A 15,773-nucleotide genomic window follows, 5' to 3' on the forward strand; every position below is an offset into this window, starting at 1 on the left:
CCAGCTGACGGAGACGCAGTCGACTTTCGTGTCAAGACAAGAAACTACACAGACAAGGGGGCAGATGGTCCACATGCATCATAGTGCTGCCAGGATATCGATTTATTGTTGGCAGAGAATCAAAAACACTAAAATGGCCTGATGTTTTGAGCTTTTAGTGCTTATTTAGTACCAAAGCTGATTTCCACCCAATAGTAGTCACACCGGATAAATCAGCAAATGGATCTCCTGACTAGCCGTTGTTATTGTTGGATACATTATAGGACACATTTATATTTATTTATAAAAAGGAATCACACCCATGGGGTCAAGCTGGCTTTCTTAATAAACAACTGAAAATAAACATTTAATTCTTGGTTATATTTGTTTGTATAGTGATTTTTTTTTTCAGCCCCTGAAATAGAAAGTTCTACAAAAATAAAAGGCTGCTCTGCCAAAATCCCTTCCCCCTCATTGTGCAGTGGATATCCTAAAATAGAAATATGATAGTAAGAGATATGTATATGTGTGTGTGTGTGTGTGTGTGTGTATATATATATATATATATATATATATATATATATGTGTGTGTGAGTATGTATATACGGTATGTATGTGTATATATATGTACGCATGTATGTACTAGGGCTGTGTGATTAATCGATTTTAAATCTAAATCGGATTTATTAATCAAAATCGATGTTAAAAAAGGAAAATCGGAAAATCGATTTTCCTTTTTTGCAGCTGGCTGCATTACAGACAGAGCTTGTCTAGTCATCTTTGTTTGGTCAAGAAAATTGTAAATGTTGTCACTTTACTAAACTCTTAAAAATAAAGATAAAATATTTTAAACAATTTATTCCATTGTCTTTTGTAGTTTTACCAAAGAAATCGAAATCGAAAATCGGGTTTTCAGAGAAAAAAATCGGGATTTTATTTTTGTCCAAAATCGCCCAGCCCTAGTATGTACATGACTAATATTTGATATTTGACATAATGTACAACAGTGCTGGATAATCACTTAAGTATTCAGTTGATATTTACCCTTTATGACATGATGCAACATTTAGGTGCGTCAACATTTGAAGCATAATGCACACATCACGTCAACATTTGCTAACACTCTATGTATTATAAAGTTTAGTTTAAGTTTAGTTGCACATTATCCATGTTAACCTCACATTTATTCAGGGCATTCTGTTGAACAGAATTGTATTTAAAGACTTCTTGCAGTTGAACACTTAAATCCAGAATGACAATATTGAATGTTGATTTTCTGAGGTTTTGTCAACAGAAGAACAAATGCCCTTGATGGCATGAATAGACTGTCATTGTGAATATGTGAAAGGTTTGCATGATGTCCAAACCAAAGAAACAACAAACATTTGCGCTGGTATTTCATAATTCAAATATGAAAGGGTCAAGGTAATGTGTAAAATAGGAGTTGTATGCCATGACTGGGGTGCATATTTCTGGTACTTGTGAACCTACAGTAATCAAAATGTCATCCATTATTGCCTTGCGAAGTCTTTTCCAACTAAAGAGGCTTATGTTGCATCACATTTGTTGATGACTATAGCTGGGGTCAACTGGTCGCAAAGATAAAGTTTAAACCTCATAGTCTGGAGTTCCATGAGTCGATCCGTCTGTTTGCATCCAAAACGTATACTGATGCAGCTCCACTGCTAATAGTTTGTTGCTATTATACAATATTATACAATATTAGAGCTTTAGGTGAATCTATTTACATATTGAAATAAAAGCAAAAGAAGAAAAAAAAATAGCTTTTAGGTTGCTGACACATTTACGTACCTTTAAAACTTTAAGTTAAGCCAAATGGCTGTTTGTGTGTGTGTGTGTGTGTGTGTTAGGGGATGCACATTAGTGTATGAACTGCCAATAAGCTTATTGAGGACCTTTTTGGATAAAAAATTTGAGTTTTTAAGCCACATAAGCTCAGATACGCACACGCACATTTTGGATGTCAGACACATCAAAACATAAAAATCTAAGTTGTTGACCATCAGTGCTGGATTTCTGGTTTTGGGGATTTATGAAGGCTGCTGAAAGACTGTCCCTTTTTTATATTTCAAGTTTTAAATTTTTTTTATGTGATCACAAACATTTATATCTGCAAGTAAAGGTTACTGAAGTGTCCTACAAATCAAAGCCACTGGGAAAAGATGTTGAGTGGATGTAGAGGACATGAGCTTGGCTCAGTGTTTACACTTGAACTCTCTCAATCGCTCATTAATCACTGGTGTGTGTGTTTGAATTAATTTTAACTTCACGTGGAGTCTTTTTATCTATGCAAACATGTTATCATTGGAGCAAATAAAAATTTGCAAAAGTAATTGATAAATTTAACAGTTTAGTTTTTCTTCTGATAACGGTTATTGTTTGTTTTTTCCTGTTTTGGCTTTTATGTTTTTAGTTATCTTAGTAATCAACACGTGGAGATTCATCTGCAGTTTGTCTTTTATTGAATATATTGGAACGCAGTTACGAAGGCTTTTAGTTTTTGTTCAGTTAAGCCAGTTTTTTTATCTCCCAAATTTACAGCTATCATCGCCACAATTCTCACAGATCTTGTGATCTTGGATCTGAGTTTGTGTTGCTGCATGTTCAGAATTACAAAATGTTTGGCCTCACTTGTGTTCAGGAAAGACTTATCCATGTAGCGGAGGAAGAGAAGCTCATAAAGGAGGAGGGTTGAAGGAGGATTGAGCTCTTTTCCACTGACACTGCCGTTGATCACAATTAGTAAGGGGAGGGGAGAACGCCATGTTACTTAAGAAAGAGATGGGAGGAAGTGAGTGATTTGGCAAAAGGGAGTAGATGAGTTATTATGAAAGGAAGAGTAGAAAAGGATGGTTGTCCTTAAGTCAGGGAGGAAATGACGCTCTGTTGACGTGGGAGATTAATCATGCAGTAAGGAGGAGAGGAAGAATTGTTGTACTTTAGGTGAAAAGAAAAGCAATAGCTGGAAATGTGGAGCACAAACAAAAATTAAAGAGGGTTAAGATCCGAGACTAAATGAGAAGGTGTGTGTAGCAAACGTGTTTTCCTCTGGGCACTTACCCTGTTGTGTTGTTTGTATGGCACTTCAAGGTCGCGTCACCCCGACCAGTTGTCAAGGCGACTAGAGCCACCTTCCTCTTAAAGCCACAGGCATTCACACCAACACGTTTCCTCACACATTTTAACATGCGCTTGGGTGCATTTATTCTTCTAAAGCGTCATCCTGGGGCTGTGTTCACAAAGATTCCTAGTAAAAAGATTTGCTCCTAATGATGAAATTCTGGGACATTTTTGAGAATCATGCTGTTTGATAATTTTCCCTTCAGTTTGAGAAAATCTGAGCTATTCACACAGGATCTTAAACCGTAAAACATATCTGAAGGTGACGATTCTTACAAGCTTTGAGTTTCTGAAGCAGGTTTAAAAGAGATTTGTATGTTCTGAATGTCGTATGTTTCTGCAGAACAGCCCAAACAGATTATGTTTGCGATCATAATCTTCAGAGATGGTCTCACTTCTTCAACCAGTCAGGGCAATAATGTCGAGGTGCAAAATCACCACCTGGATTGAATTTAACCAGAGAGGTCAGAGCCTCCTTTGGTAGAGTACTGCGTTGATTGAAATTTTACGGCTGGTAGCAGTTGATTTAACCCTAACTAATGCAGTAAGTGGTTTCTCATTCCCAAAGCCACCAATCAGAACACACATCCTGTGGTCATGAAAAAATATATGACTCTGTCTGAGACTGGTCACATTTTTGGTCTGCTCCAAGCAACAAAGATATTTTAAGGAAATTACTAAAACTGGATTCCAGACCTTAACGGCATTAAATGTCCGTGGGATGTGCTGGAGAAGAGGTCACCTCATGGGCCATCATCTCTGGATGACATTGATTGTTGTGAGTTACATAATCTCATCAAAAGCATGTCATAATGAATTGAAGCTGTAATCAAAACTAGATGTGCGTCAACAAAATATGAGGCTGTGTGACTCATAACTGCATACCTTTTAAAGGTTACATCTGCAGTAGTTTCAGTTCCTTCAATACATGTTCTAGGGATGTTAACAATTAATCGATTTTCGATTAATTGCCGTTATGAAATTACCCGATTAAAATTAACGATTACAATTAATCTATTTATTTATTTATTTATTTATTTTTTTCGTTTAATTTCACCAGCTGGTATTACGCCCGGACCACATTCAATGCGACACAACGCGCTGCGCCGCGCTGCGCACATAAAGTTAGAAGAAAGAGACGGCGGATATGTTTGGTTTTAGTAACATCATGCTCAGGCAATGAGTCTGCAATGGCCCAGACGGGAGGCACATGTAGCTCAGTGCTTAACTTTTATTTTTAATCCACTCTATATTCTTCTGGTCCGTTCTCCTATGCTCCCCTAAAGCCTGAATTATGGTTCCGCCTTAAATCGATGCAGAGCCGCCGCCGTAGCCTACGGCGTCGGCTCTGCGTTGTTGTAACGCAGAACCATAAATCAGCCTTCACCCGGTACATACATAGGTTTCTCTAAACATCTGTCCCCACTACAGTTTTAACTAAAACAAAATGTGCTCCAATACAGCAGGTCTCATCATTTTATTTTGAACACTGCCAAAACTCCAACTTAAAACGTAACTAGAACTTAAAATTTGCTTGACACAAATTACACTATAATGGCTGCTGCTACTACTAATAGCCTTGAAGTGCACTTTATATTATATTCCTTGTGGTACAAAAATGTCTTTTTGTTACTTTTGTATCAAATAAATATTTTATTAAGGAATACATTAAAATGTCCTTTGTATTTTATATAAGCAAAAAAAATTATGTTTGTATCTCAGATGGGGGAAAAACCCTGCTTATCAACTAATCGATGATCGATCGATAAGGTTATCAACTGTCAATTAATGAAATAATCGATAATTTGCATCCCTAACATGTTCATTACATACATTGACTTCATAGTCACATTTAGTCTTGATAAAGAGTCAATTTTGTCATTTGTCCTTCAGCCCTAGATGCATGATGATGCATGATTTTTTTTTTAAGCTGGCTAAGTCAGAATTGAATGCTTATAATCAACCCTGCTATTCTATATTTATTTATTAGCTACAAAGGAGGGTAAACTTCGTTAGGGAACAAAATGACATGAAACAAAGCAGTTTTGAGCAAGAAAGTAATACGCGTTATCAGCAAAATGGTTATTAATGTTAGCGCTTACGAAAGTAATCCCATGTAATTCTACAGTGAAATTGATTTTAACTTTGTAAGTGTACAGGAAGTGTGTAAACAGGACTGTTTGCACAGGCATCTTACTCTAGTTGCCACCAACTCGTCTCTACATCAAAAAGTATCTACAGTACATGTCAACTACCAAATGTGTAACCGCCAAAGGAGGAGAGTACATGGACTCCGCTAGTAACACTTTCCAATCTTATCAAAGCTAGTAGTATATAATATTACTGATCCAGTTCTATGGACAAGGTTTCTGCACCTCCATCCACATGTGACTGATATGAGTAGTGATTCACAAACAACATAATTCATCATTCAAGGACTTCAAACAATGCTATAAAATGTGAGGTTTAAAAACATAGCAGATTTGCTGCTATTAATATTTACAAATCCCTGTTCATTTTTACCCTTGAGTTGATCATCGAGTCTTCAACATTTCTAGTATATCATTATATCATCAGTATATCATGTGGCTCACCAGAGTTAGAAATCTGTCTGGAATAACGTGTCTGGTGAAAGGAAGCGCCTGCTCACTCCCCAAGTAAGGAGGAGACCTGAGCTCAGTGCAGGGCCCTCCCGGGGTTGGCAAAAAGCTGAGCAATGCCCAGGACTGATTTAGGTAGGTACACTGGGTGGAAAAAATGGGAAAAAATTGGGATAAAAATATTTTAAAAAAAAAAAAAAAAAAATCCACATATTCACTGGACATGAAAGGAAATATTATAGAAATCTACCCAACAGTCGTTGAGATCTGTGACTGAATTAAATCTTGCAAGTTGTAGTTTGAGGTTTTTTTTTTAAACATGTTTCTTTATTGGGTAATCCATGTAAATTATCTTACACAATAAACATTTCTTTTAAAGGGTTCGACAGAATACCCCGTTTTATATTTTACCATACACACAAAAAATAAATAAATAAATGGAATATATATATTAAAAAAAAAATAATAATAAAATAAATAAGGACACAAAACATAACAAACACCCCAAAACACACACACTGCAAAATACATAATTATAAATAGGTCCCAAAGTAAGTACCGATTACCAATCAAACTCTGACTGAAGACAATAATAATAGGAAAAATAAAGTAATAAACTAAAATACAGGACATGCAAAACAGATGCAACAAAAAAAAATTAAAAAATAAAAAAAAATTAAGAAAACAAAATAAGATAAATAAATAAAAATTGAAATAAACTGACATAAGAGGAACCCTAAAAAAATTAGACATGGTTAGCAATATCATACTTCCCTGTAATTAAGTTAAATCAGATTAAATTAGTCTTCCAAGGATACCAAAGAATTAACAAAAGAAAGAATAGGTTCCCAAATATAAGAAAACCTATCAGAGCAACCCCTAATACCGTATTTAATTTTCTCTAAATATAAAAACTACATCAGGTCTTTTAGTTTGAGGTTTTTGAAGAAAAAAAAAACAAGCTTATTGAAGATTTCACCTTGAATAAACAAACATTTGCCACCATTCTTCACATTTTATGGACAGATTATTGATGCAAATGGAAAATGAACCTTCGACTCAATGTAAGACGCTCTTTGCTGTCGTAGCTTAGCTTTTTCATCAGGTTGATTCTTCATGGTATTTTATGTCTTATTTCTTCAGTGTGTGAGTTCTTTACCTTAGATAGGCGTACAGTCTTTTTCTGCTTCCACAGAGACTGGCATTTAAAGAACATCATAGGTCACTCTGCCCACAGACATTATCGAACCGTTCTCTACCTCCATCAGCTCCCCCGTTTCATCCGCCCATGCTTTTTGTTTTTCTTATAACAAATGAATAAATCGGCTATAAGCAACTGCTGGGAAAATATGAGGCGTTATCAGTCAAAGGTGCATTCAACATCTATTGAGCTGTGGTGATTCATACTCAGGTCTTTTTCAGTTTGTCTTATAGGTCCATGGAGAGTTTCTCCAACAGGCTGAATTACACACACACTCTGAAACACCCTGCAGACAGCTCTTGTCCAATCTTGTCTTTTATTACGTGATCTGAATCAAGACTGACACGGTTTCACATGGCAGAATGGGAAGAGAGATGACAATAAATGCACCAACTGTAGATGCATCATGCCCGTTTACTGGCTGATAAATATCCTCAGGCATGAACTAAGAAGTATTTTTAAATTATTAATCATCATCTTGGGAGCATCAGTCCATTTTTAATTTGAAATATGTGGTATAGTCCTCATCAGCAACTTTTACATACTTGTAAAACGGTGCAAGATTCATGATTTATGCATCAAAAATCATAACTTCCTAGGAAATAACATTATGGTGTGAACATTTCAGAATCCTTAAATCACCAAATTAAAAAAAAGGCCCATAAATTTGACATTAGAACTAATTATTAGCTGGTTATTAAGGAGCTATCGGTGCATACTATGAACATGTTATAGACTGACTTCAATCAAATTATATCCAATGTGAAAATGACAGAAGTTGATTTAGATTTGTTGAAAAAAAGGTTTCCACGTGTTTCAGCCTATGAACTGTCGAAACTCCAAGAGCTTGTAAAATTGCCAGATCAGGCATCAAAGGAATTGAAACTAATGTTCGTGCCAAGAAAAATATGTCAACATGTTTTACTTAAGAAGCATTGAGTCACCCCACCCCTTTTTTAGTTTTTATTTTTAATCAGGAGGAACTGAAGCTCTCACAGATTTCACTTGCACTATTGGCGGTTGTGGTTTTGTCCTATTGTTGTTGTTTGTTCTTTCAGCCATTTGTGTAAATTGTCACATGTGATCTCACATTCTCCTGGTGATATTTGTTTTACAAAACTGATGGGAGGCACGTTAACCATCAGAGATGCCGGTATCAACTTTCAACGTCATTTGTGTGAAACTTCACAGTTGATTAATAAGCCGTTTCGTTTAAGACTGAAAAACACTGAATCTTTGCACGTAGAGCTTCCCTGCTGCTGCAGGTTTTAATTGAACCATCAGAGTTAACAACAGTAACATCTGTTTGCAGTATAGTCAATTAATGCCTAAAGTTTTCCTGCACCATCACCTTGAGAGTGTGGGATGCAATTATCTATGAAAGGGGAAAAAAACAACAAGAAATGGCTCCAAGAGATTTCATTTCTTCTGGGACTTAATCAAAAGCGAAGCCACACTCCCAGGAACACAGACAGTTTTGTTAGTTGTTTTTTTAACATTATGCACTGCTGCTTATAATTATATCTCAGCTGTTGCTCTGTAGAAATTGGTTTGTAATTATTTGTGCAGGAACACGAGGCAGGTTTTCTGCTTTCCTACAAGGCAAAATAGAAAACCTTCATGCTGATCGTAGACGCCGATCTGCTCCTCTCCATCTTGCGTTGATTCATTTCTCCTTGAGTCATCCTTCACTCTCCTTGTTGGCTCTTGTTAAGCTGGCCATGAGTGTTTGTGATAGAAGCAACATATGTGTGTTTGTCTAAAAAAAACAAACTTGGTAAAGTGTTTTGTAAAACCCAGATGTGGATGAGAAGGTTCTATACAAGCACATAGCATTTTGCCCTGATTGATAATGATGTGCAGTGACCGTTGAGGTGCCATGACAGGCTGTCAAGCTGATTTTGCAGAAGTAGGAATTGGACCAGAAAGGAAGTGTTGTCTGCAGCCGGCCTTTGAGACCTTTAACATGTGATTCCCCTTGGAGAATATAGTGAAAACACTGTTACAGCGGGCAGCGAAGGCTGGGATTCGTTTCTCACAGGAACTTTACTGTAGTTGAATAAAAGCGCAGGTGTCAGACAAGTTTGAAAAATGTTAATTACCAGCAATTACAAAAGTCATAGTGTTTACATATTCTTTTAATTTTGCAATGAATAATAATGCTTCTGTGAGGCTTTAATGGAAAGCTCGTGTTTTTAAGACCTTTAGTCAGTGACAGCTGTCTAAGCTTTGATGATGCCCAACGACCAAGATCTCGTGATCATCTATTGTCTCATCAGCTTTGTAAATGATAAATGTATCATCATAAGTTAAGAAGGAAGAGCAGGTAAACCAGAAGATACGATTTTTGATGTCTGCTAGTGGATGGAGACGATATAAAGTAGTATAGCATCAGTATTGGACGCACATCTAGAAAGATGTAGAGTCTGAAAACAATCCGTATCCAACAATTATGACCAATCAGAGCAACGAACAAGGTGACCTATTCAGAGCAACAGAAACGAGTAAATGTAGAAGAGTAAATTAAACTTAGCCTGTCAGCAACACTGCAAATCCATATACCTGTCAAAGGCATGATCAGATTTTAATTTTCAAAGTAAAAGTCCAAGTCCTTAACTGTCGATGCCAAAGATGATTCAAATGGCTGTTAAACCTCAGCTGCAGCCATCTACATTGTTTACGCTCCTTCGTCGTCTTGTTAAGCACGCCCAGAGACTCTCTACAAGGATAGACTGATTTGATTGGCTCCCCAAGACTTCTGGGCATAGTAACTTAGGTCCGAGGGACGAACGTACCTGCAAAGCAAATTTAAATTTGCCAGCAGCACGTCTAGATTTCTAAGTTTTTTTTCTCGACACCGTAACACTTAATTACACTCATTCCAGTCTCTTATGTAGTCTCTTAATTCTGTCCTGTCAATTTTTATTTTGTATGACTCTAATTTACTTTCTAAGGATCCTTAAGTTTGACAGCATGCAAAGTTGTGTTTTCAAATTTTCTTTATTCTTTAGTTTCATTAAAAATTTTACTGTTTTTTCATTTCATACTTTCACACTCAAGAAGACATCTCTAGGTGTGGGTATTGTTACACATAAAAAACACACTTCTGAAGTTGAACATTAACTTTATTCACCACCGTAATGTTTACAACAACCGCATCCTCAGACTTCTGCCCACTTCACAATAAAAGCACATATATGCAATCACCATGAAATGGGTACAGAATTTTCAATTCAATTTTATTTATATAGCGTCTATAACAAGGGTCGGCAACCCGCGGCTCTAGAGCCGCATGCAGCTCTTTAGCGCCGCCCTAGTGGCTCCTTGAGCTTTTTCAAAAATGTTTGACTTTTTTTTTTTTTTTTCTTTTTTCTTCTCTTTTTTCCTATTTTTTTTCTCTTCTTTTTTCCTTTTTTCTTCTTTTTTTCCTCTTTTTCTTCCCTTTTCCTTTCTTTTTTTAATCTCGACATTTTGACTTTTTTCTCGAAATTTTGACTTTTTTCTTGACATTTCGACTTTTTTTTCGAGATCGTACTTCAACATTAATCTCAACATTTAGACTTTTTTTCTCAAAATTTTGACTTTTTTCCTTGACATTTCAACTTTTTTCTCAACATTTCACCTTTTTTCACAAAATTTTGACCATTTGCTCGACATTTTGACTTTTTTCTTGACATTTCGACTTTTTTTTCGAGATCGTACTTCAACATTAATCTCAACATTTAGACTTTTTTTCTCAAAATTTTGACTTTTTTCCTTGACATTTCAACTTTTTTCTCAACATTTCACCTTTTTTCACAAAATTTTGACTATTTCCTCGACATTTTGACTGTTTTCTCAACATTTTGACTTTTTTCTTGAAATTTTGACTTTTTTCTCAACATTTCAGGTTTTTTCTAAAGATTGTACTTCAACATTAATGTTGACATTTCGACTTTTTTCTCGACATTTAGACTTTTCTCGAAGTGCGTAATGAAAAAAAAAATCTCCCCCCAGTTATAACTAATATAGATACATGCAGCATGTGTTGCCTTCATTCTTAAACAAGACTTTTCATGTTTTGCGGCTCCAGATAAATTTGTTTTTTGTGTTTTTGGTCCAGTATGGCTCTTTCAACATTTTGGGTTGCCGACCCCTGGTCTATAACAACAGAAGTTGTCTCTAGGTGCTTTCCAGAGACCCAAAAAATGACCCTTGAGCAATTATTACATAAACATAACAAACAATGGCAGGTCAAAACTCCCCTAGTGGTAGAAAAACCTTAAGCCAAACAGTGGCAAGAAAAACTCCCGTTTAGGAGGGAAGAAACCTGGACCAGGACTTGGATCATTAGGGGGGACCCTCCTTATCCACACAGACAGGTGGAAGCAAGCAGTGGGATGATCAGAGGGGGGGGCTGCAGGTCAGAAGTATGAATTACCTAAAAAACAGTTACTGTATTACAAAATTAACAGGTATGATGCTTTTTTTTTATGCTTTTGTTTGACCAATTTAAAAATCCAGTCATTAGTCAAGCTGATCAAACTAAGAATCAGCCAAGATCGGTAATTCCATGGTAACTATTAGGATGCTTCCAACGGGCTTTTTATCCTCATAACAATTGTGGTTCATTTTCCAGTCTGGTCTAGTTTGTTTTGTTCAGTATAAATGTAGTAATCTCATTCAGGACCAAAAAAAAACACCAAAAAGAGAGTGTCAGTCCACATTGAATGGGGAATCCCGTGGCTGACCTCCTGCTGGGAAAGCATGCGGAAACGAAACAGGATCAAAAGCCTGGAACTGTGTGATTTGGAGCTCTGTATTAGACATTGGCTTTTGTGTCTGGTGGAGGAACACTGAGATAAATCACTTATTTCACGGTTGAGATTAATGCTCACCCCCTCCTGTACTCTTCTACTAAAGCTATTCCTCTCCAAACACAGTGGCACTTGACATCCAGACCCAAATATTTTGCAAGAGCGATAAATGCAAACAACTTAAAAACATCACCAGGGAGACACTCGTCATAAAATATGCAATACACACTATGATATTCCACAACACAGGATCTTCTTCCTTTATTTACAGTTGTTTGGTTCCTCCTGCAGAACCTGTAAGCGTTGAGGTTCTAGGAAGTTAGCTGGTAGGGCTGGGCGATATATCGAGATTTTAATATATATCGATATATTTTCAAACACGATATGGTACGAGACAATATCGTTTATATCGATTAAAAAAAAAATAAAAAAATAATACATTTTTTTTTTTACTTTTTTTTTTATGATTTTGATATAGCTTATTTTGTGACAAATTGACTTGAATGTTTCATTTGAGATTTGCACAAATGTTTTGTTATTTGCAACTGTCAACCTCAGTGGAAAAGTCTGCCTGTTACTGTCTACATTGTATTAATTGCACAGTGTATTTTAATTTAATTGTTATGCAGGAAAGGGATATTTTTTTTATTTTATTCAAGAAGCATTTTTATTCTATATATGCAGGCAGTTTATTTTTATTTCATTTGTTTTATACATTTTGATGTTGTGCAGACCTCTGTTAATAAAGGAACCTGTGTGACATTTGGCACGGGGCTTTGTATTAAAACTGACTGTTTTTTTAAGGGTTTGCCTCAGAAAAAAATGAAGCTAACAGAGACGCTATGCTATAATGCTTTGGGGGAAACCCCAATTAAGGCACAGAAAAAATATCGAGATATATATCGAGTATCGCCATTTAGCTAGAAAATATCGAGATATGACTTGTGGTCCATATCGCCCAGCCCTATTAGCTGGTTTAAAGTACTGATCCATGTTTCTTTGTCTCCTTCTGGTCCACGTCTCATCCTCTCTTCTCACATCACTAACAGCATTCTTCATCTCACATCGACCCCTGGCACCAGGCTTCTGCTGCCTCCACTCCACCACCATTCATCCCACTCAGATCCAGCAGGTGTAAGCAGAAGTTGAACTTAGCTGCCCCCTGCATCAGGAGAAAAAAAAAAAAAGATTGATTTGCTTGTGTTCATGGATTCGACCTCCCCTGCTCACTTTAATCTTCACGCTGGAAAAGCTTTAGCTTTGAGGTATCGGCTGCTGAGTTTTCCCTGTGGTTGCATCAGCGGTCGAGGCCGTGGGTCCATTTCTGGGGGTTTGGATGGAAGCACGCAAAGAAAGATGAAAGGCAGCGAGTGGAGTGGATTTGACGGGAGTCTCAGACGAGATGAGAAGCAGCTTAGGGGTGGAGAGGAGGGTTTTGCATGAGAACGACAATTCTTTTGTCCACTCTGGCTGCCTTTAATCGCTACAGTTGTCATAAAGAGAAGTTTTAGTGAGAACATCTGTGTCATCATATAACCTTTGTCCTGGCTGCCCTATTGATCCAGGCACGACTTTAGCTATTACTGTTGCTGTCTGTCTTTTCCGTTGAGACACCAGATTCGTGTGGCGGAAGAGAGGTTCTGTCCTTGTAGGTCATGAAGATGTTTTCTCTCTCCTAAAAATGTCACTCTTCATTATTTTAATACGTGCAATGTCATACAGCTGATCTGTTTTTCCACAAAGTGTCAGCTGTCATTTCCGTTCTTTTCTATTTACGTCTCCCTCAGTTTTCATGTCTCCTTCTGGCTCCTCTTTTTGTCTGGGTTTTTGTTGTTTCCTCCTCTCCGCTTCCACATCTCCATTCTTTATTTATCAGTTCCTGCTTTATCTTTCTTTCCGTGCTTCTTTCCCGTCTTTCCTTTCTGCTCGTGTGCCTTTGCATTTCTACCAGCACGTAATACTTTGACATTGTGAGGTTTTTCTTTGTTTTCATTTCTTTTGTGTATTTCTCTGTTTTTTTTTCTTTTCTTTTTTTTTATGCTCCTCAGGCTCAGTGTTTTTTTCTGTTTCTTAAGCCTCACAGATAAATTATTGAACAGACTGACCCCTGGCTGCACAGCTACTGTTCAAGTGTGTGTGTGTGAGGGTGTGGTTGTGGGTGTGTGTGTTCTTTCACTCAGCTCTTAAAGTATTCACTGTCTTGTGCATCTCTCTGTGTTTTTTGAACTGTTTAAGTGTTTCGGTCTGTCTGCCTTATGTGTGTTTATTTATTTTTCCCACTTTAGCAATTTTTAAAAAAATGGTCTAACATGGAAGACATCCAGTAGTGTGTGTGTGTGTGTGTGTGTGTGTGTGTGTGTGTGTGTGTGTGTGTGTGTGTGTGTGTGGGTGTGGGTGGGTGTGGTTGTGTGTGTGTGTGTGTGTATGTGTGGTTGTGTGTGTGTGTGTGTGTGTGTTTGAACTCTGATGTAGCTGTTTTTTTTCAGTTGGTAAAAGGAGACTTTTACAAAAATAGCGATCTATTTTCAGTCCCGTCGTGGGCTGGAATGAATCAGCCCGTCATCAGATAAATACCGAGTTGCCATTAACGCCTCTTTGAAATGTATTTTTCACTTTAGTTTTGCTCCATGTGAAGCTACTCTTTAGTGCATCCTTATTATCATTACAAATGTGATCCTGGTAACGATTCATAGGATTGCGTCAAAGTGATTTTAAGTATGGTTGTGGCTGCTGTTTATGTTTGTTTGAGCCAAACTCTCGGCCCTGGAGTACTCAGCAATCATGTAATAGCATATTCACTGGTTATTAAGATATTTTGTGTAATCCAATCACAATGTTCCAGTTTTTTATCTGGAAATTATAAAACTAAAAGAATTTTCAGACATTTAGCAGATGTTTTTAGCATATATTGTTTAATTGTTACAAACATTTTTAAAATGTCAAAATGAGGTTGCAGTCTTGGAGTAGCTGACTAACAGAAGTCTTCCAAAGTAACAAGCTTCTTTTCATCATTTTAAATGCAGCAATAAAAATATGAATTTACTCATATTTTAAGGAGAAGAATAAGACACATGAACACCTAAGTTGATGCTGATAAATGAGCATCAAAACTGTCGATTTTTCTTGAGCGAGACCTCGTACGAGTGTGAAAGAGCTGAGCTCCAGGGGGACGCATGGATCCCTCTTGACATTTTGATCACGAACGCAGTGGATATTGAATCTAATCTCGGTGTGTCTGTGTCCTCCAGGCTCTTCAACCTGACCCTGAAGAAATTGATCATGCTGAAGGAGCTGGACAAGGACCTCACCTCCGTGGTCATCGCCGTCAAACTGCAGGTATGAGACGCCTTAGAGAGCCGGCGATGGAGATGAAGGATAGCCCTGTTAGGGACAAAGGAAAGAAGAGGTTTGGGATGATAACCGGATACACTGATATATTTAACGACACACACACATTCATCCGTAGATGCAGTTCATTATCCTGTGGAGAAATATACTATTGTCATATCATGATGAGCTTCAAAAAGGTATCTGGTCGTAGTTGTGTTGGGTAAAATGTTACCTCATAGGATCCTCCATCTTAAAAAATAAATAAATAAATCTCTGGTTTTGTAGTACTTAGATGTGAGTTCTTCATATCTTAGTCTTTTGAAAATCTTACTAAAGTTTTTGCAAAGTCGTCTAGTGCAGACATAAGATTTACTTCCACTGAGTTTTCCAAGTAAACATGTAAAAGTGTCTCATTTTCCATTTCTATGGAGTCGGGTTTGCTCCAAGCTTCCTCCTCTGTATTTTAAAGATGGGTTTAAAATAAAAGTCAATTTATCTAACCATACAAGGTAGCATCCAGCCAAGTGAGTAGAAGTTAAAATAAATCACTTCAGGGAACCTGATTTACTGCCTGCTCATTGGATTGATCTCACACTCCACACATTTCATCTTGTTTTCTATTTTAGCAAACCAGTAAATTCTTTCTGTTGAGCATAATTCACCTGCGGCTGATTAATCTTTCTCCCTACTGCTGCGGTTGCCTCTTTACCAGCTTTTCTTCTTCAC

The 15,773-nt window shown here is 37.0% G+C and overlaps 1 protein-coding gene across 1 annotated transcript in view; it reads left to right on the plus strand.

Annotated features, from left to right (window-relative positions):
- LOC133420856 (phosphofurin acidic cluster sorting protein 1-like) overlaps positions 1-15,773 on the plus strand; it is a 70,866-nt gene that overhangs the window by 32,166 nt on the left and 22,927 nt on the right. The window contains exon 2 of the mRNA XM_061710719.1: positions 14,966-15,053. Within this exon, the coding sequence (XP_061566703.1) occupies positions 14,966-15,053 (88 nt within the window). The remainder of the gene's footprint in view (positions 1-14,965; positions 15,054-15,773) is intronic.

Source organism: Cololabis saira, chromosome 20, assembly GCF_033807715.1.
Source record: "Cololabis saira isolate AMF1-May2022 chromosome 20, fColSai1.1, whole genome shotgun sequence".
In the NCBI taxonomy this organism is placed as follows: Eukaryota; Metazoa; Chordata; class Actinopteri; order Beloniformes; family Belonidae; genus Cololabis; species Cololabis saira.